Source organism: Macrobrachium nipponense, chromosome 19, assembly GCF_015104395.2.
Source record: "Macrobrachium nipponense isolate FS-2020 chromosome 19, ASM1510439v2, whole genome shotgun sequence".
NCBI lineage: Eukaryota > Metazoa > Arthropoda > Malacostraca > Decapoda > Palaemonidae > Macrobrachium > Macrobrachium nipponense.
The window spans coordinates 21,479,447-21,502,348 of NC_061088.1; the positions used below are offsets into that span (position 1 = coordinate 21,479,447).

Consider the following 22,902-nt stretch of genomic DNA (forward strand, 5'->3'; position numbering starts at 1 on the left):
AAAAACTAGGAGCATGGAACAAGTACTTTCGTAGTATATTCTACATTCTAAAGTTCAGAGTGTGAACTTGAAAATGTAGAATATACTACGATAGTACTTATTCTAAGTCCCCAGTTTTTCACTCACCTTCCTACTGTGGATTTAAGGATATTCCCAAGCACGTGTTCCTTCGTGTTACATTGGGTATATATACGTATATATGTATGTGTATGTATATATTGCATAAAAACTTGTCGTGTCGTCAGAATATCTGTTGATAAATCTGTGTGGGAAATACTGAATTATAAGCGGTGATCCGATCTCCAGCTTACTCAAGGCGCGTTCAAATAGAGCGTTGTTTCATCAACAAAAATTAAAATAAATACGCTATATTTTAATATTAGAAATAATTTATTTTCTCTACTGTTTACCATGGCACATTATTTATTTTTTACATTTTTATTCTAAGAAATAAATTGTAAATATCTTATCCTAAAATTCCTGTACCTTTAACTCAACGCAAAACTCCATTTTCAGACCTTTTTAGGCTTTCCCATAGACCTTTCCTAACCCCCTAACAACACCAAAGTAGTTTGTAGGTTTACTCCCCGAGTAGGCAAAAATGACTAAATTATAGCACACTTTAGTGCGTTCAGGGCTATATGACAACCACGTGGGCTGCTTGGTGTAAATATTCACAGAACTATTTTAGATGTACATAAATCGTCATAGCGGGCAAGATCGGCAATGCATATTTACAACACTATTTGGCGAGTAATATTCCGTGTCTGTTGACAGTGATTACGACGGACAATTAAATTATGTAAGGTCAAAATACTAGCTTAGACAAATTACGTTAAGATTCAGAAATACTGCAGTTCATTTAGTGGTATGGTGATGTTAAAAGGCACTGTATGGAAAACGCAGACTGCTCAAGGTTCAAGATCTAAAAACTTTTTTTAATAATTTGGCATGATTTGAAATGAAGTATTATTATTATTATTATTATTATTATTTCTCAGCTTTGTCTTTATTCATACAGCATCCTTTTCAGTAAGAGAGTTCCACCGTTCAGTGGGTGAATTTCATCGACTCGCCTTCTCTGCGGGATTGGGCGTATGTTGGGCACCCATGCCCATGTTGGTCATTACATCGTAAAAAGAAAAGTTTATATATATAAAATTGCTACATCAGAATACTCTTCTCATGGGCCCCTGTATATTAATTAATCTTGTTTTTTTATTCTTTGCTTAGAAACTAAGAAGATAAATTGTCTTGGCAAAATATTTTATGGTTACTCATCTTATGTGTATAGTTTTCTGACCCTCTTTGGACAAGTGGGTTATGCGCTCGCCTACCGATTCGGTAGTCTCGAGTTCGATTCCCCGCTCTGCCAGCGTGGAAACAGAGGAATTTATTTCTGGTAATTAGAAATTCATTTATCGATATAATGTGGTTCGGATCCCACAATTAGTAGCTTTAGGTTCCGTTGCTGAGTAACCAATTGGTTTGGTTTATAACCACGTAAAGATATCAAATCCTTCGGGCCAGCGCTAGGAGAGCTGTTAATCAGGTCAGTGATCAGGTAAAACTAAGACATACTTAACTTAGTACTATAGTAGATTCACATCACCCGTGCATCCGACGTCTAGGCCAGTCCCTTACGACGCTACTGATTGGCTGTTGATAAGCCAATCACAGGGCTGGAAACTCTCAGTCTCTCTCGGGAGTTCACATATGCAGGATGTATGTTCCGCCTCCCATGAGGGATACAACTTTCAAAAGTATCCCTTAGGAGAGATGGAGATACATCCTGCCTATGTGAACTCTGGAGACAGAGAGTTTCCAGCCCTGTGATTAGCTTATCAACAGCCAATCAGGAGCGTCGTAAGGAACTGGCCTAGGCATCAGATGCACGGTTGATGTTAATCTACTATAGCACCTCGGCGTAGGTGACGCGTAGATAACAAGCCAAAGTAGCAACGAATTTTTTTCCTCTACGTAAATAGAGGAAACGACCAAACAATCCAGTAAATGGGCGCGACGATCCGTCGACTCTAGAAACGACCAAATTTTGCTCCTCCACGAACCTTGATTGCTTGCCAAGATTTAGGCAGCCGAGTCTCCCGAAAATTGTTTTATTACGGCCCCTGTCGGTCTTAAAAGAATGTGGTGAAATTGAGCGCCGCGTTTCATTTGTTATCTCGAGGAGATGAGTACCTCCCGTTCGGATCTGGCCCTCATCTCGAAAAGATGGTAATCAAAGCATGTAGCCTTTTTCTTTTTCAGACCGGGAAAGTTTTTGGACGTTTGTGAAATATAAAGGATTTGAATAGATGTTCCCGCTCGCCGTAAGGGCCAGAAGTGGGATTATCCGTCAGGCTTTTGTCACCCGATTCTCCCCAACACCTTATGGCGCCACAGATTGACCGCTGAATTGATGGCGCGTAATTTTCGCGTTCGCCTGAATTCTTTCGCCTCCCCCCACAGAAAACGCTTTGCAACTGACTAAAGCAGAATCAAGTTATTGTGTCATTTACGGACGACGCGACAAGAGTAAGGAAACAGCAAAGTTCGAAGTGCGAGGGCATAAAAGCCAATTGTTGGTCGGCGCTAAAAATGGACCGATATAATGATCTTCACCAAAAAGTAGCTGTTCCATTGAGAGTAAGAGAAATCTATTCCTTTTCATTAGCAAGACCCGCCATCAATTCTTGGCTCAGTGATTGTGTGAGAAGCTTGCCAGCCAGGAGGGAGGTGGAGAATGTTGGAAGGGAAGAGGGGGTCTGAGAGAGAGAGAGAGAGAGAGAGAGAGAGGGAGAGAGTCACAGATTCTGTTAGTTCTCCTTTCTTTGTGAAATTATCAAAACTAAAGGAAAGTAGCTCATTAGATCAAATATATTTGTGATGTTTAAAATATTCATTTAGACTTGAAGCGAAGGAGTATTAAATTTCTCAACCGAAACTCTTTTATACCTCTCAAATGCACCTTTGCATATCTGTTCATCTGGCTTACGTAGGTGGTTTTGTATACGAAATATTTATTGCTTTGGTAATTTACTGCTATTTATATTCTTCTCTTTTTCTCTCTTTGCGCAAATAAGCTCAAGGTTTGTTGAAGGGTTTCCCTACAAGTCAGTGGCATTTTAGTCTTGATTTTATAATAATAATAATAATATAATAATAATAATAATAATAAAATAATAATAATAATAGATTTCTAGCTTTCATCTGTTGAAATGCTAGTCTATTGGCCTTTCAATTGGAACTTTCAACTTTTAAGTTGTGTTGATAGCTGAATAATGTATATCAAGTAAGAAACGGAATAACTGATTGTTGCAATGAATTAACTGATCGAGACATTTCAGTGATGATGATCGGAAGAAATTCAGGTGCCTTAAATAATGAAGATAAAAAAATACAGCATTATTGCGCCATCATATTTCTTATATAAGAGTGCAATGATGAAACAGAGCATGGAATTTTATTTCATTATATATATATATATATATATATATATATATATATATATATATATATATATAATATATATATGGGAAGTCAAGTTTATCACTTAATAGACCAGGGTTCGTCAACCTCGGGTTGCGGGAAAGGTTTTATAACAGCGATGCATAAAGAAACTTGAGTTTTATTAGCAATTTGTGATGAATTCTTTTTAATCGACAGGACTCTAACTTCTTTCTCAGATTAATGGGGATTACAGGAGATGGTCGACAAACTCGCGGGATTATAAGAAACCCCCAGATCTGGTGGGCAAAACTATTAACTCTACGGTAATTACTCGCCATATTTAATTTAGTTATCGGGAACTCGCCAGATTTCTTGAAAATGTGCCTCGTTGTTGAATTTCTCAGTTCCAGAGGTCCTTTATTCCTCTCACCGCTGGAATGTGGAACAGCCTCCCTGAGGTTGTTGGAACTTCAAAAGTTCAAGCATTACTACTCTAATACAATAATTAAATTTTTATCTAATTTAATTTAATATTATTTTATAATAAGTGATCTCTTCTTTCTGTATCTCCAGTTACCTCGCGTTACTTCTTTCCCATGAACACCATATTTTTTGGAAGATTGAATTTCAAGTCAAAGACCCCTGTTGGCTTTGTTCCATTTGAATAGTCATCTTCTGATTAATAATAATAATAATAATAATAATAATAATAATAATAATAATAATAATAATAATATAGAGTGCCTCAGTGGCGTGATCGGTATGGTGTTGGCCTGCTACCTCGGTGGCCGCGAGTTCGATTCTCGGGCATTCCATTGAGGTGTGAGGGATGTGTATTTCTGGTGATAGAAGTTCACTCTCGACGTGGTTCGGAAGTCACGTCAAGCCGTTGGTCCCGTTGCTGAAGAACCACTGGTTCCATGCAACGTAAAAACACTATACAAACAAACAAACAATAATTATATCTCTCTTTTTTTTTTTTAAATCTGCTTTCATCACTACCCGATGTAGACAACGCGCGACGTTTATAGCATCCCGTGACTTATTTTTAGAGCATTGTCAGCTGAATCTAGAGAAGAGTCACTCCTTGAATTTAATCTACAGAGATCGCGATATAAATAATCGTCTGGCTTCCTTTGCATGTCAAGGCTACTTCATATTGTGTTATCTTTAAAACAGGTATGTGTTTGACTCGCTCAGGCAGTAATGTAGGATATACAATTTTAGGCTGAAGGCCGAGCGCTGGGACTTATGAGGTCATTCAGCGCTGAAAGGAAAATTGATTGTTTAAAAGGTGTAATAGGAGGAAAATCCCGTCGTAACTTATTGTTCATTTGTACTGAAGATGAACCCAGGGAAGGGTTCGAAAGCTTTCTGTAAAGTCTTCAAAATTATACACGGACTTTTTACACTTTGTATTATTGTGGACCCTTTAGAACATGAAACAATCGTTTGAAGAGGGTTGAGAGTAAGATGAAAGTAAGAATATAAATGGGTGTACAGTAAAAGGCATGAAAGGGGTTGCAACAAAGGGCCGCAAGGATGCTGCAAAGAGCCTTAAGTAATGCCTTGACCTTTTCTTAACACCCAGCTGCGTTGGAATCCATTCACAGCTGAACTATGCTATATATATATATATATATATATATATATATATATAATAATATATATATATATATATATCATATAGATATATCTATATATATATATATATATATATATTTATATATATATATATATATATATATATATATATATAAGAATTTAATCAAAGACTTGGGTGCAGAGTCCATTTGTTCTTTGTCTCCTTTCACGTGAACCAAAATAAGGTTTCTGGTTTGCCTTTTCTATTGGCCGCTTATAAAAAAAAAATTAAAAGGTAAAATGTCATGATTACTGGTATATGTGAAACGCTTCCTATCCCTTCTAAAGACCCCCCATACACTGAACGATTGTCTGAACGACTGTCTGTATCGTTTCCAAAAACATTGTGTATGGGTTGTCTGACTGCAAAAGTGGGCGGAGCTTCGTGTCTGAACCATCTCAGCGGGAATCTGTCACGAACAGGTTGCTGGCTTGCGACTTAAGTCTGTCATACACAGGTCGTTCAATGTATGGGTTTGTCTGCCGATATAACGCTATCGCGCTCGTCTCTTCTAGAGAGGATGCCATATCTTCTCGAGACAAAATCTTTGTTCAGACTGAAATCGGTGCGGAGATCGTTCATACTGTAAGAATATAGTGTGTGTGTGTGTGTGTGTGTGTGGGTCGATAACGACAATCGTTCAGTGTATGGACGTCTTTAGAAAGAAAATATGTCAATGAAACTGGAAAGAAAGAAAAGAGCACATGATAATTAACAAAGAATTAACGGAACCTTAAACCTTATTTTCGAGGCAACTGCAGGAAATAAGGTCAATTTCAGTCAGCTGTGAATATGCATCGTGTTTTATTTAGAACAGAATATAGAATTTAGGCCGAAGGCCAAGAACCGGGATCTATGAGGTCATTCAGCACTAAAACGGAAATTGACAGTAAGAAGGTTTGAAAGGTTTAACAGGAGGAAAACTTTGCAGTTGCACTATGAATCAATGTTAGGAGTGGGTGGAAAGTAAGAGAATATAAACGGAGATACAGTAAAATGGATGAAAGCGGTTGCAGCTAAGGGCCTTAAGTAATGCCTGCTGGCACCACATGAGGTGCAATGACGGGACTATCCTCTGCGGGGTGGGGGGTGTTTATTTAGATGTTTAAAATGGCACTGAATGAAATTATTTGTCATACCTAGCGTTTTGACGAGAGTTGCCAACCAGTCTATAAGAAATACCTTTACAGCACCGAAAAATATGTTTCACTTAGTTTCGAAGAACGTAAAAACTTGAAGATATATTCATTACATCTCTTAAGAGGGTAGTGCCGTCAGCGAACCTCATGTGGTGTACTGTAGGTATTTACTACTTAAGGTTCTTAGTAGGGTCCCCTTCGGCCCCTAGCTGTAGCCTCTATCATTCCATTCGCTATGCTTCTATTCATATTCTATCTTCCAACTTCCAACCCTCTCTTACCAGTTGCTTCATAGCGCAACTGAAAGGTGTTCCTCCTGTTAATCATTTAAATACCTACTCTCAATTTCCTTTTCAGCGCTGAATGACCTCATAGGTCCAAGCGCTTGGCCTTTAGCCAAAATTTTATATACCATTCCATATCATTACAATATACATGGAATTTTCGTCTCTTGAAATAATGAAATTTGGTTGTTGAGCCACAGTGATTGGTCGGCCAAGACGAGCTCAAATTGGATAGTATTATTTGGTTGTTGCTCATCAGGGATTGGTTGTGTAAGCTACTCCGTCAAGTCATGGCCGCGCGGTCTTTGACACCCAATTAGACCGCAGTGTTTACTCGAACTTGAGGGACAGTGCGGCATTGTACTGTCAGGTACAAGGTCTGCAAAGATGATGTAATATACGTGGCTATATATATATATATATTATTATATATATATATATATTATATCTATATATATATATATATTATTATATATAATATATTATAGATATATTAAAGGAGGATAATTAATAACTTGATTGGAGATGGTACTCGTCCAGTGAGACAAAAATTTTTGTATTAACTTCAGATTCTTTTGGAATTGTCAAGGTAGATTAAACAAATCAGGACCATATATTTATATATGTGCAATATATATAATATATAATATATATGTGTGTAATATATATCGTTAGGTAGATAGTTCTTTTTTTTTTTCTTATAGTTCCATGCTCAACCATGGCGTATATCTTGCAAACATACCTCTTGTATGAGAGTGTATGTACATAAAACTGAAAAGCCTAAAAATGCAATACAAAGGTTTTTCCTGACTACTTCCACTTCATTGTTAAGGTATTGGTGACTAATTAAATGTAAATAATAAGTTTGTAACCAAAAGCACTAAGAGGGACTCCCCAGGTTTAACATTAACGTGTATACGTGTGGATTCCTTTCATACACTGTTTATGTAAGGAGGCCATGTTTAAGACTTCACTGACTGGGAGTGATTATACGGTAAAGTCAATTACCAGAAGATTAGGTACTCGTTCAGTTCGTCGTTCCCTGTTCTTATGCTATCAGTCGCGTGTATCCGGTGGTTACTTTCAGACCTTCTGCTTTAGTCTGTTTGTTCCACTCACGTTTACATAATTTGTCATATCTTCTTAATCACGCTTATGAATGAAAAAAAAAACAATTTCTCTAAATAACTCATCTCGCCTTACTCCCAATCAATTATTTCTTTTCGAATCTCTGGAAGGAGGAACTCTATGTTACATTTTTTCATTTTTATTATCATGAGGTTTTCACTCGTCTAACGTATACCAGGGTTTCTTTCAAATCCTGTGCCACAGAACATAAGGTCTTTCGTTACTTCTTGTGTTAATAGGGGCCACGGATGCCCTTGACATCCTAAACAAGTTTGTAGATAAGCGAGTATCTCTTCCTTTAAAAACATACGTCAGTGCTGGCCTCCTTTTAAAAACAAATAATTAGCTCTGCTTCGATATGTTTATCTTCAATAAAAATTGACTGAAAGAGCCAGCTGAATTACTTTGCATTCTAAATAACCATCCAAACAGTGCATAATATTAACAAGACTAATCTTTCATTCTGAGGCATACTGAAATTTAGAACTTAAAAAATTTGACAATTTTTCAGTAAGAGTGCCTGTGGTAATTTAATTCAAAATTCTTCCAAATATTTTCTCCAATTTTCTTTATGATCTTTGAGTACATTTTTATCCAGAATGTGCATAAATAACACTAACCTCCCATTCTCCGTCTGAGGCATAAAGAACTTTAAATTAGAAATTGTTTCTATACTCGAAATGGCACAACTTAAGGTGAAAATTCTTGATTTTTTTTTTTTTAGCTTACAGTCCTTCTGTGGCTACATCTTCATCCAACAGTGCATTTTTTGCATATGTAGACCTGCAGAAATTTTAAACAAAAAATTTCTTGTAAATTTTCTTCCCTCATTTTCTTGAGTCATTCTTCAACGGAATATTAATTATAAAGGGTATAAATAACACTAATCTCCCATTCTGAGTTAAAAATGACTGAAAGCTAATTTAGAAAATTTTTTCCACATAGTTCTGTGGAAATTTGGCTGAACATTTGTTTTTTTCTCCATTTTCTTTGTGTTCACTCTGCGATTAAATCCTTATCCATAATGTGGATAGATAACACTTGCCTTCCATTTTGAGTCATAAACCATTGAAAATTAGACTTCCAAAAATTTGACATTTTTTCCATACATGCAAAAGTTACCCCTAATTTCTTGTACATTTTTCCCCTAATTTTCTTTAGTCATTTTGTGACACTCTTCATCCATAGAGTGCATAAACAAAACACTAATCTTCCATGCTGAGGCACCTTGTGTTGAAAATATTACCTTTTTTACATGCTACAAAAGTTCTGCGTATTTAAAGTATGTCATCCAACTCTCCTGACATCTAGCTGTAAGAATTTTGAAAGTTTAGCTCCAGAATGCAGTCCAGTTCTTCACAAAAAAAAATGAAAAATATGAAGAGCTCAAAGCTCAAATCAAGCAAATCTTATTTTCATTCAGCAATTTTAGTTGATGAAGTGCCATAAATTATCTGGGGTCCTCTTAGTAATTTATGCAGATGCAATGCCCACACCCATACAAATGGAAATAAAAGATATATATGTGTGATACAAGAGAGTATCATCTTTTATCATTGGTCATTAAAATTTTCTTCCCGAAATAAATTAATGGCAACAACATAGTATATCTCTAATGTTAAATGTACTATTTTTTCTGTTTACAAACTTAGCTTGAGATCCTCAAAATGAAATTCTTCATCCCAAGCTACTTATGCATAAAAATAAAAAAACTATTTTTTTTATGTGATAGCACTAAACTTGAGTGTTAGCTCACTTGCTTTTTGGTGGTAGAAAAATTATTTGTTTTTATATGAAAAGCCTAAAGAAAAAACAATATTTGCAAACATTTCCATTGCATATTTCACTCTATCATCTATGTACTGTACTGATTATGATACCTATTTAATATCAGAGAATTAAATAGTAAGGCTGAGCCTTATAAAAATTATACTAAGACAAGAGGAAAAGCATTATAAAAACATCTGTTTTATCAACAATATATTAAACTTTTTTTATAAAAATGAAAATATACAAGCAGAGTATAGGACAGTTTTTTCTTGTTGAGATACTTGTTCAATTGAACACAAAAGTTACATGAAAGTGCATTCACTTATCTCCAGAACGTAACAAAATACCAAATTTTTAATGCAATTTGTATTTTTCTATTCACACAAAACCCAAGGACTTTTATGTTGCAGTATTTGGTAACAAGTAGCCATGTGAATAGGGGAACTCACCTGTTGTAAGGTAGCACTTTACCATCCTGTAACCTCCTAAACAATCTGGTATAGGGATGTAAGACTGATAGGCACCTAACCCAAAGTGAAATGTCTACAACTCTCACTCTATACAAACTTATAGGAAATAAGTACTGCCTATAAGACAAGGGTAGCGCATGTCAGAAGGCAACTAGTATCTGGTTAGTCAACCACTGATTCAGATGATAGCTTTGCCACTACCTCCCACCCCCTTTTAAAGGGAAAACAAGGAGAGTCACACCTTATTAGCTGAAGCTCGAGGACAGGATGCCTGATTGAAAAACCTGCCTGAATTGTGGTCCATCCTGTACATGGCTTGATCAATGCCTTGCTAAGGAGGGAAGAGGGGAGGGGAGAGACATTCACTTACCCATTCAACCTCCAGCCTTATGCCATCTAAATACCTTAGGTGAGATTTTTATTGTATATTATTTCATTTTTTTTTTTTTTTTTTTTTTTTTTTTTTTTGTATGAGAGGACCTTGGAGATTCACAACCTGTTGAGTAGCTACCACAGGTCTTAAGAAGAAAGTATCCAAAGACATGCGAGTGACACCTCAAAGAAAAATGAGGTAAAGGTAGTCTAGCACTGCCAGATACCTGCCTTCATTATCCTTAAAACCAAAATGTTTTTCAAAACAGCTGGGGGCAGACGAATGCCCTTTGCTTCTTGAGCTCTCGCCCAAACTGGACGACTATCCTCCTCACAGGACAAACTGTATGTTTGCTTGATCATGAAGACATTTTTTTAACTGAACACCACTTTCTTGTGCCTCTTGGTACTACAAAAGACCTAAACACACACTATGAGATTCGATCCTCATTCGACAGTGCCACAGACTTGCACTGGGCACAAAAGCATCTCATTTGGCTCCCTATTATTTAATTCAAATGACTAAATTTCTGAATCTCTCATTAGATATTGGTGGGTTTTGAGTTTTCACCACAACCTCATAAGCTAGAATGAGAGGAATCCCCAGCCCTCCAAATCCAGAAAAAACACAAAAGGCCGTGCAACTCATCAGCACACTATGATGAGGTTAACACAGGCAGAACAAGTTTTGAGGGCAAAATCTCTGTGACGCCTCTCCCAAGGATTTCATAGCACCAGTCAGACTGCAAAGGATGAGAGCCACTCCAGAGACCAAAGCGAACAAGGTGGGCAAATTGTTTAAAGTTATGAGATAGGACAACTCTACCAAGGAAGAGAGGTCTATGCCCTGCAGCTGGAAGACCTGGCTCAAGGCTTATCACAATGAAGGTAGACAAGTACTTTCTTGATCTGCTGCTAAGAAGCTCTGATCAGAGATGACCCCTTCTACTAAGCCAATTAAGATGATCCATTCCCTGGTACGTTAGTTGAGGATACCTCACTGTGTGTGGCTAAAAGAGAAGAGTTGAAAAAAGGGAATCTCTGGGTATTTTGTCCGGAAGATCTAGCAGATTAGGGCTATCACTTGGCATGGGGTCAATGAGTGGCTACCAGGAGACCAAGTGACAGACATTTGTTTGATCACAATGACAGGAGAAAAGGCAAAGATATCCAGATTGTCCTAGAGGCTGCTAGAATACTGTATTTTCCAAGGCAGCCCAGAGATCTGAAATTGGAAAGAACACTTGGAGTTTTCTGTATAACTGTGTGGCAAACAGATTGATCACTGGTATTCCTAAAAGCTTGAAAAGCCTCTCCCCATGTAAGACAGTAGGAATTTATCTGTCCTGCCTAACTGCTCTTTGGTATTTAAGCTGGATTTCCAAAAGATCTCTTTTAGCCAGAATATACCTGGCTGACAGCTAAATGGCATGAAAAACCCTTGTTCATCTACACTGATCATCATAGGATCCCAGAATGTTGCTGATCCATACTGCAAGCATTCCCAAGGTGTTCATATGGATGAAGGTCATTGTTTCTCTACACACCTTACCGTACCTTACAGACCTTACATCTTGTTCAGGTTTCCCCAGGTCCCTCAGTGTGAAGCACCTCTAATGTCTACCAGAGAATTACTAGTGCATCTTCGGGTACATCCGGTACATTTTGCATCTTCCGATCTTGGATGGTCTGGGATGCAGCTTAGATATTTGTCGAGCTTATTCTTAAACACATCTACGCTCACTCCTGATATATTCCTCAGATGAGCTGGCAACGCATAGTGGATTAATGTCTTGTGTGCTTCCCTTAGTTTTCCTGGTGTAGTTTTGAGCACTATTAATCTACCTCTGCTTGCTCTTTCTGATACTTTTAGCTCCATGATGTTTTCAGCAACTGAGAGAGAGAGAGAGAGAGAGAGAGAGAGTGAGAGAGAGGAGGAGAGAGAGAGAGAGAGAGAGAGACGAGAGAGAGAGAGAGAGGGGGGGGGGGACATGCAGGCTTGGGACATTACAATTTTTTTTATCATCTTGGGATTTTCTAAGGTCAGTTCTTGGGATTTAGTAAGAAAAGTAATCTGAGTAGCAGCACTAACCCAAATGACTCCAGTCAACCATTAGCATGCCAAACTACCAAACTTATGATTTTACTCTCTACTCTCCACAAATGTTTTCAGTTTTTAGAGTTTCATGGTTTTAGAATTATGGGTAAAGGATTGTGTACCTGTATAAAAAAATGTTAGAAGTTCAAAGAAGACCCCAGTAAGAGGCTCCCATCCTCCAGCCACCACAAAAGTACCCTCCTTCAATCACTCTTGGCTCAAGTGCACAAGGAGAGAGGAAAGGTCGTTTGAGGACAACCTACCCTAAAATTTCAAATGAAATATGTGTTGGTGGTGGTGCCAAGGCCCAACACCAACCTTCCAAAAACCAAGTTGGTAGCTCTTTTCACAACAGGGGGTATGCTTTCACCTCCCTGAGCTTGCTGAAACCAGAGCTGTACCAACTGTTTGAGAGATCTTGGAGGGTAGGTCCAGTGGGATCATTATCCAAGTGTAAGGAGGTAAGTGGTCCTCAAAAAGTATTCTGTAATCATTCTGAAGAACACAAACTATCCCTACTCATGGCTGTTAGAGAAGAAAACAGTCCACCTTAGGTCCTCTTCCCCTTGTTTTCTCTTTAAGCCAGAGCTGAAGGTGAGGAGAGTTGCCAAAAGTGGCTGAGAAGACACTTGTCCCTTTTAAGAGGAAGAAGAAACCTGAACTCCTTGTCAAGGTTTGAAGGAGGTCAAGCACTCCTGATACCAGATGCAGAAGGCATACCCACCTCAGGTTTGATTGCTGTACCATTCAGTGTCCCAAAGAGCTTAAAGGAGACCAAGGTGAATCAACGTTTTTCACTTATTGGAACACCTCTTCTCCACTGCTAAACTTTATCCTTTTAGATTTGTAGAGTAACCAAAGAACAAGCTGCTCCATTAAGCAAGATTACTTGCATCCAGGATAGGAGCATTGGACAAAGGCACCTCTCAAGACAAAGTCCAAGTACCTGTCTCTTGAGACAGCTTCTGAGACCTTATTATTCTTGCTACAGAAATGAGAGTGTAGAAGTTGATGCGGAGGAAGAACTCAAGGAGGAGGAGGAGGAGGAGGAGCTCAATATATGCTTGTTTCCCCACCTTACAATGTCCATGAGTCTTGCTCTCCTCAATTATTGTAGAAGATGCGCTGAGGCAGGTAGTTTCAAGGAGGATTTCAGCCCATGCATGGTACCATGAGGGTACTTACACAGACCAAGATAACCATTACAAGAAGCTTAACTGCATTAAGATCCATATTGGGAACAGCCATAATAGAGAGGGAGGGAAATGTATGCCAGTACTCCAATGAAGCAAATATAGGGCAGAAGTGAACCATAAGCATGCATCACTGACTCACCTGGGCAGAGTTTGGCTAGCACACCCTAGTGGGCACTGCAGTACAGCATGGGCTGATTACCTACCATCATCACATGCCCCTCAGCGACCCAGAGAAAAACAAGCAGAAGGTAGGGGGAGGAAATGGTCAAAAAGATTTCACAGTATCAAAAGCTGAGTAATCATCTTTGACAAAACCTGTGAACATCTTTCAGCCTTCCTCTGCTGCTGCTGCTGAACCTCTTTACTGTGAAGGAGACTAACCAGCATACTTGCTGCAGAACTTGTCACTGCAGAGCAACACAACAGGTTACAATACCACCATGGTCATAAAGCAGCCAAATGCTTGCTTACATCCTCACACCTTTCATTGTTCATTTTTCTTGTTCAAATCGTTGGATGAAAAGTGCAAATGTCTTATATACAATATAAAATATAAAAGAAGTTTGAATATGATAATCAGTCAGTGTAGCAAAACAGCTTAGTACAACTATTGTCATAGAAAAAAGTAAAGTATGAACTTCAGCAGGTGAGTGCCCCCCTCCCCCAAACTTCCCTAGCTACTTTTAATTCAAGCTTCAACATGTTTCCAGCTCACACTGAGGGATATTCCTACACAAAAGGCCTTTTTTTTTTGTATTTCCATATAAACAAAAATAAATCCTTACAGTACAACATGCCACTAAATTGAACTACTCAAGTAACGCTATAACGTACGGATTACGTTTCACAACAAAACTCCGTATATTAGAATTAAAATTTACAAAAACAAACATAATGATAAAAAATCTTTCATGTGCTTTTGTTTATTCATACTAATGTTTGTGTTCTTTGGTATTTTAATCTGGTGACTATGTTTTTTCATTTTCTGTTATTTATACGTAAGCTGATGAAAAAAATGGATAATGGAAAAAAAGGATAGTGAACAATACTTCAGCAGCAGTACCATCCTACATTAAAAGAATAATTTATAAGTATTCATTACTCTGAACAACAAAAGAGAATGACAGGAAATGAGAATAAAAAATTTTACAAAAGAAGCACACACACAACCATATTAACTGTACTAGAAAAAGTACATTAAATACCAATAAAAATTATTTACATGGTTACAATAATCACAACAAAGATCATGTACATAACAAACCAAACCTTCCTTTATTTTTTTTACACCAGACCAGCCAGGGAATTCTGAATTTCTACAACAGAAATTTTTTCTCTCATAACCTTATAAAGTTGATGCACAGCCAGTACCATAATTTCAGTATTTATTCCAAGGTTGGATATTATTTTCATAATAATAATATTCTTTAGTAAGTAAATTTTGTTAGTTTCCATGTTGGATCTGAAACACTTACAGTACTAATCTTCTTATTAAAGATTTATATTAATGAATATCAGAGCTTTTGAAATCTATTAATATTGAGAAGACACTATTTACAAACATGCTCACCTATCATAAAGTTAAGTACTTATTACACATGGGATTTTATATAAGCACCTACCTTTCTACATAAAACTTTCAAGCTTTATAGTATTCCAGAATACAAAAACAATCATTTCAGTAGTACCTTTAATAGTACCCTTTAAAGTAACCCTGATCATAATTCCAAAATTCACTTCAGCTTCCTACTAACGTCAATAAAGAACATAACTTTGAGATCCAGGTACATGGTTTAAACAAGGTCTAAAAGGCCTCATTACTTCTCTCCTTACATCAGTCAGACTAAAATTAATATCGTCTTATATACACAAAAGATGCAGTAGTATGTTTTGTAGATAAATTATCAAGTGTATATACCTCAAAAGTAGGATTTGTACATATGTGATTCATTAAGTGCATGAGAAAAAAAAAAAGGACCTTCTACTGTATTCCATCATAATTTTGACATTAAATATACCACAGGAAAATGCTGCCACTACACAGTATAGTACAACACAATCTAAATGTCTCTAACTTCTTTTCAAATATTAACTAGTAGTATCGTTTTATCTACAGTAGTTTTACTTCTCTTGAAACAAAAATGGCATATATGAAAGTACTGTCAATACATGTTTGGAGTAGGAAGAACTTAGCTGTATTTACTGACCCAGAAGAGCTGACAAAATTACTCATAGGTTGCAAGTTGATTACGAACCTTGATACTGTAAATAGGCAGCAAATAAAAACAAATATTTGAAACAGCACTGTAATTCAAACAAGGCAGCATGTAACATTCTTTTCTAAATTATGGCTCTTTTCAAAGGAAAGCATCCTGTCTAAGTAACATGTTTGTGTAACTAAAATAATAATTACCCATAAAACTAAAATAGTTGAGTAAAGATTTGGTTTAGCTATGTCCAGAAGCCCTGAATAATTACTTGTCTGGGATTTCTCAAATATGTTTATATTATTTACATCTAAACTTTTATTTTAGGAGTATCAAATGAATTTACTAACAACTTGGGTGTATTATAACTAACATAGATATGTTTTTCTTATCTCCTAGTAATAATGAAACTTCCTGAATAAATGGAAAGACAAAGACCCATTCTTGAAACAGGAATTGTACCTGATTAAATAATTCACCGAGCATGACCAAACACAAGGCATTAATCTCTGTACACAACAGGATTCTTTGTAATCTTGAGTAAAATAACCTGATGCTGCTTATAATATAAAACATACATACCAAATTCCTAAATGGTTACCAATTATATATAAAATTTCTAAATTCAAAGTAATTAGCTTGAACAGCAAAAGTTTACAATTAAGAAACTGAAATTTGTATCAAAAGTAATGTGATGGATTACCATAAAAAATATGATAGCCACATACTGTAAGTGCTGCATATTTATTAAATCCTGCTGAAACTAATTTGTGAGGTTCAGTCATCTGACTCACGTTTGGACATTTACGGTGCCAGCGATTCAAAACTAACAAGGCCTTTCAAGAATCCAGAAAGTTTCGCTTCTTCTAGATTTTCACCTGAAAAATAAAAAAAATAAAAAAAGTCAAATGATACTGGATGATAACATATCTAAAGTACCAGTTAGCAACTAATAAGAAAGATTTTTGTTTTTTTTCGTTATAAAGTATGGAAAGTATAAAAAAGCATAATGCCTTATAATTTTATGATTGCAAATACTATAGTTATAACTTGATCAAGCAGCTGTTACACAGTTTGTCAAGGGTTAATGATTAAGATGCAGTAATTATAAAACTGACTTCACAGAAGTAACACCTTCCTAAATTATAAAAGAAAAATAACAAAGGCTTTTTAACAAACAAATAATTTACTCATAAAATAATAATTAACTACAATTTGGTACAAATTTGTACTAATAATGATGCTTGGGAATATAATGCAGCAAATATTACTCAATAGACTCAGAAGCACCAAATATTTCACTTATATTCATTCATCTCATTGCAGTAAGGATTTACTTGGCAGTAGTGAGGAATATAGATGGTAATCTATATCTTGATGGATATCTTTCTGTCTTAATTTTCCTGCAACTGTAATACCAATGGGGACAGCAGATAACAAGGGCTTTTGTTAAGCATACTTTAATTGGTGATGTATAGGACTCCAGCCTTCTGGTATCGTTTTCTTTTGCACATAAATGATAACTACCATACATTAATCATTCTTATAGTACTTGCTTCAGTTTGTAGCTAGCAAAACTTCATTCCATATGTAAAATGTAAGAAATTGAATAGACATTTTTAAACTTTAAAATTGACTCACTCTAATGAATGCTTGGGTCATGTTGCTAGGAATAAAGTGTATCCTGCCATGTAACTCAAATCTGCCAAAGCAGAAATATTCTGTCATTGTTCTTTCTCACAATTTTTGTTTTCTGGGAAGCTCTTGGCATTCATCTGTTATGTAGAAAGGCACCTCCTTGCAAAGAGCTAACTGGTAGGGAATCCAAAGGTGACATACAATATCACTTCAATTTGCTGCCCATTTTATTGTTTTATATATTAAACCCATCAGTCACATAGAGCCCTCACTCATGTCCAAAGGTAACGCATATTCTGGTATCTTACAGACAGGAGAGGTACAGTAACTAAAAGCAACTGCTACTGCATACAGCCTTGACCCACCCCATTGGTTTGTGCATCTCATGACTATACGTATTGTGAAATTTTCCAAATTTTTCAAGATTTTAGAAAATCCTTTACTAACTTTTTCATTCACTTCTTTAAATTCTTTTATCATTGTCTAACCTAAATCTTTATTCTTTTTTTTTTTTTTTTTATGTGAGGTATAATTAGCAATTTAGGATATTTGGGGGTCCAAAATGGCAAATTTTTAAAGACCATTTTCTTGTTTCCAAGATATACAAACCCAAAGTCTTCCATATTGATAGCTTCAGTGGAACTGCTTGGATCATTGAATCTTTGTAATAAGCTTTTAAAATTGGTGGTAGCCAGTGTATGGATGGTGGGTAAACCATCCTCACATGCATCTGCAATGCACCAGTTTTCCTTCAGAATCGGGTGCTCAGAGGTAAGATTATATGTATGATCAAAAATTTCTGGTTTGTTTATCTACGAAAAATGCAAATAATCCAAAATTTACCACTTCTGCCTAAGACAATACAAACCCTCGTCTTTTATAGAGACTTACTCCTTAAAAAGGAGGATTCATCTCAAGTTTAAGACTGGAGTTAACTTCATACCCAGGAATGTCAACTTTCTAATCACATAAGCAAGGTAAGGATGTCTCCTGCAACTTCTTATCCATCTCTGCATGTGTAATGCCCAAGATGACAAGGCCATGCCAGTGTAGTTTCTTGAAACCTTACTCTAAGAAAAAGGATGACTTAGGTTTCCTCAAAAGAAAGGAAGACCAACTCAGTAGGTATCAAGGTATCACAAAATCTCAGATATCGGCTCTCTAACATGCCCCAGTCAAAGAGGGGATTGAGGGAATTACATCTACTGACTAATGAAAGTCAGGTAGGAAGCTATATTGACTAACTTAGCTGCATTTGGCCTAGCCAGTGAGAATATGTCATGTAGCTACAGGTAGCACAAGAATGCACTAAAACCTCTGAGTTTGTTGTTGAGTATCTGCATGGCAAACCCATCATTGCTACTTTGTCAACCATCCATTGTTTAGGTATGAGTTCATACTTCACCCAGTTTATCAGAATCCCCAAAATGTGACAAAACAGAAAATCTGATCTCAATCCTGTAAGAACTGCAGCTGTAAGGATCCTACACTCTTCACAACACCTGTGAGTAAGTCAATCGTCAAAATCAAGCAAATTAAACTGAAAGATTGTTCTGTTGCAGATGAAATACAGGTGCTTTCAAGAGCCCAGATGGATTAGCATTTTAAAAGTATACATTGTATTCCTTCAGATCCTAACAAAAGCATGAAGTCTCTCTCCTAAAGAAGCTAACATGGAGCATGGCATTCTAAACTTGATGGAAGTCTGACATGCAAACTTATTCAATAAAGAGATTGATGACTGGTCTCCAACCTCTTGTTACCTTCTCCACTATGACATTAACAGTAAAAGCCTCCAAAGCTGTAGTCTATCAAATTTGTCCTCCTCCACCACAGCCATTTAATCAGTTTTACTGGACTTCCTGACTACATTTTACAACTGTTTCAACCAAGTTAGCTCCTTTGACATCATTAGCCACTAATACTGGACTTTTAACACTTCCCACTCTGGCAATCCCAGCTGTGCCTTCAATATCTGTTATACATGCACTTGGTGTATCTCATCTTCGACAGCTACCTTCAGTGATTTCTGGGGCTTATGCAATGCCCATAATGCCTGAAATGTCTGCTGTGCCATCTGGAAATGCTGCTTATTATAAGCACACTCTGCCTGCTGCTAAAGACGATGTTGCTGTGACTTTGATGCTCCTCACATCTTCATCTGCTGCACTAGTCACAGCAATATCCTTATCTGCTAGGTGAACTGACACTAAGCAGATGTCTGAGCTCCTGTTATTCTACCTTATTGTCCCCATTAATTTGCTGTTGTAACCTGCAAGACTAGACATTATTCCATAGCAAAAGTTCATACATGTCCAAGGAGGAGCAATCTTAAGAGACTTCTATCAAGGATTGTAATCATCACAAAGACCTCTCGCTACTGTCACTCCAAGCAACTTTTTTCAAATCAACATTTATCTCAGACCAGGCCTTCCTGTCATCAGTGCAGTCATGTTTAGATATGTAATGCTCAGCAAGAGAAAAGTCAAGTGTTGATACTGTACCTGAAACCTTAGAACATCTGTGAATCAATTCTGGTGTTTGTGAATACTTTGCTGTTGATTGTGTTGAAATTAATTTTAGTTTTAGGGGATTACATGAAACAAGATCAACAAAAGGTGGCTCAAATATGAAACTAAAAAGGTAAATGTTTCATAATTATTTATTTTCAGCAACTTTGTAAACTTGAGTACTGTAATACACAATAAAACACCTGGGCAGAACCAACTAGTACTGTATATGGAAAAATATGAAATGCCTTCCAAACAATAATTAAAGTGTTTTACATGTAGTTTCCATACATTATGGAGAAATAAGAAATTATTTTACAAACAACAATAGTTCAACCTTATTCTGTTGATGATCTTGTTACAAGTAGTTTCTACAAGTATACAAAGCTATGGGAAGGATTTTAGACATAGTAGTATTTTACATATAAAATTATTTTGTATAATCACTTTACTTTGCTATTGCTGGTCACTATAGGTGAAATACTCTTGTACAAATTGTGAGAAAAGGTGGTGATCGCCAACATTTTCGAAGGGGAACCTGTTGTACAAAAGCATAATGCCAGCTCCAATGTAAACCTTAATATCCTACTTTTTATAAGAATTAACCACCAGTTTTCAGCTGTTCGTATATACCTTTATAACCAATTAAATAAGGTCTTTAGGAGTCATGTTTGATATAAAGATCACTGGGAATTTATACTACTGCTTACACCAGCAGCAATATTTCAGTGTAGTCATACACAAAACTACAGTAGTGTGCATATACTGTAATGTTGTATTTTAGCCTGTTATGCCTTTAAATTTTGTTGCTAGTTAAAATTTAGTAGTATTTAATTATTCAATACAATAATACTGAGAAATCCTGACATTTATACTACACTTAGTTATGTAGATGCAATACTGGAAATTGGATGAGAAACCCAGAATTCTGAGTCTCGTAAATTAATAACTTCCTCATTTAGGCTTCAAGGCTCCAAAACATATAAACAAGTGATACCTGAATACACTTTAGAATAAGATTACAAATATTCAAATATAAATGTTATTTATGGAATTAGTATTTATCATCAAACTTCAAGAGTTCTTTACATTTTAAGACTTGTGAATTTTCCTGAATGCATGATACAATGTTCGAGGAAACTATTATATTGTAAGATTTATTTACAGATATGAAAAGCTTCAAAATAAACAACCCCTTATCATTTAGCAATTTTTACTTCAAATGAAAACAGATGTCAACATAACCAACCATCATTGAAGATGACATCAATTGATTAAATAAAGAAAAACCTAAAACTCACCTATCAAAACAAACTTGCAGGATCTTGGTGTGTTTTCAGGCCATGGTTCAATAGGATCTACTTCATATAACTCCTGTACAGCCTGCAGCATAACTCTACGAGGCTCACCCACCAATGACAACAAACCCTAGATATGTAGGACAAAATGTAACAAAAGATATATACAATAACTATGACATCTCCAGCCATGACAGATTCAAAAAGTCTTGGTAAAAAAAATAAATAAGTAAATAAAAATAAAATTGATGACAAAAGGATTGACGATTGTGACATTTTTTGCTATACTTCATGGCATGCCATTCCTCTGAAGAAAAATACTAAATAATTTAAGACAACCCAGTACTTAACACTTTACTAGTTAATAACCCCTTCTGCAAGAATACAAGTGATTTGAACTGTCAGTTTTATTTGAAAAATCTTGGATATCTCTTAGTTAAATATTAGTTTTTTTTCAACAAGTAAACAGCTTAAATAACTTCCAAAGTACATATGGAGGACTGTTTTTCATAAACAGTTTGTTATTCTACATTTCAATTATTTTATCCCATCTACAGTAGTAATGTTGGTCATTCTACAACTACAATACGTATCTGGAAGAGAAAAGATTGATGGAAATTCTTCAAAGGTTCACTGCTTTGCTTTGTGCCTCTACTACAAATCTGATGGGCAGTCATTTAAGGATTTTCCAGCAGAGCCAAGAAGAAAATAACATACTACATGTGGTTTGTGTGAAAGATCATTCATTTTGGGAATCTGAGGTCATTTTTTTGGGATTAATCTAAGAGATACATTATCTATCATCAGTAGCTCACATTCAAATTTGGATATCTCACAAGTTAAATAACTGAAAAATCAAAGAATCCGTGTTTATATCAGTATTCTTAATTGAATTTTATAAACATATCTATAGGCATAAATTCATACTTGTATGGTCAAATGATTTTGTAAATACACTAAATTATTAATAATGTGGAAATATTTTCAACCCTTTACTGATGAAAGTAATTCAAGGTTAAGTTAATTCATTTAAATCTGGTCAAATAATTCTTTGAAATATCTCATCTGAATAAGTGTGAACTTTAAATCCAACTTTCTATGCTAATCTGTCTGTTTTCTAGGTCGTCAATACCTCTTAAAGCCTCTCAGATCCTCTTATTGCGAAATATTGCAAATTGATAATCAAGGAAGAACATTAAGGCAGATACATCAAATATGCTTACCTTCATCCTGTAAATATTAACACTTTTCCCTGATGACGAAGTTAGCGATTTTTCCCACAGCAATACTTCTACTAGGGTGTCTAAGGCATCATGGGTCATGCTGCCTTTAACCTCAATGGTTACTGTTCTTACTCGCTGCCATGAAACCCAGTAAACAAGGCATGGGTATAATTAGGATTTATAATTAATATATGTAATGTGCATAACATTTTAGGAATATAGGATGAAGTTTTAATTTCATGATTAAGTAATTTTACTAACCCTATGTATGTAGTACTTACCCTCTGACATCTAAAAATCATTCCATTTTACTTAAACAGCAGACACTTGAAACAAAAAACATATGACTCTCTCCATGGCATGCAATAAATACTGTTCTCAATTGCTAAACAATACTGTTCAGTATAATCCTTCATTGTATTAGAACTAAGTTACAAACAGGATGTGTACTTATAACCAAAGCATCATGCCTCT

General features: G+C 36.0%; 1 protein-coding gene across 1 annotated transcript in view; it reads right to left on the bottom strand.

Annotated features, from left to right (window-relative positions):
- Positions 1-12,306: 12,306 nt before the first annotated feature.
- The window catches only part of LOC135214794 (zinc-regulated GTPase metalloprotein activator 1-like), a gene marked incomplete at its 5' end in the record, with an annotated part of 44,061 nt that continues 33,465 nt past the window's right edge, over positions 12,307-22,902 (bottom strand). Inside the window, 3 exons of the mRNA XM_064249159.1 lie at positions 12,307-16,637; positions 21,209-21,335; positions 22,429-22,563. Of these exons, the coding sequence (XP_064105229.1) occupies positions 16,564-16,637; positions 21,209-21,335; positions 22,429-22,563 (336 nt within the window). The remainder of the gene's footprint in view (positions 16,638-21,208; positions 21,336-22,428; positions 22,564-22,902) is intronic.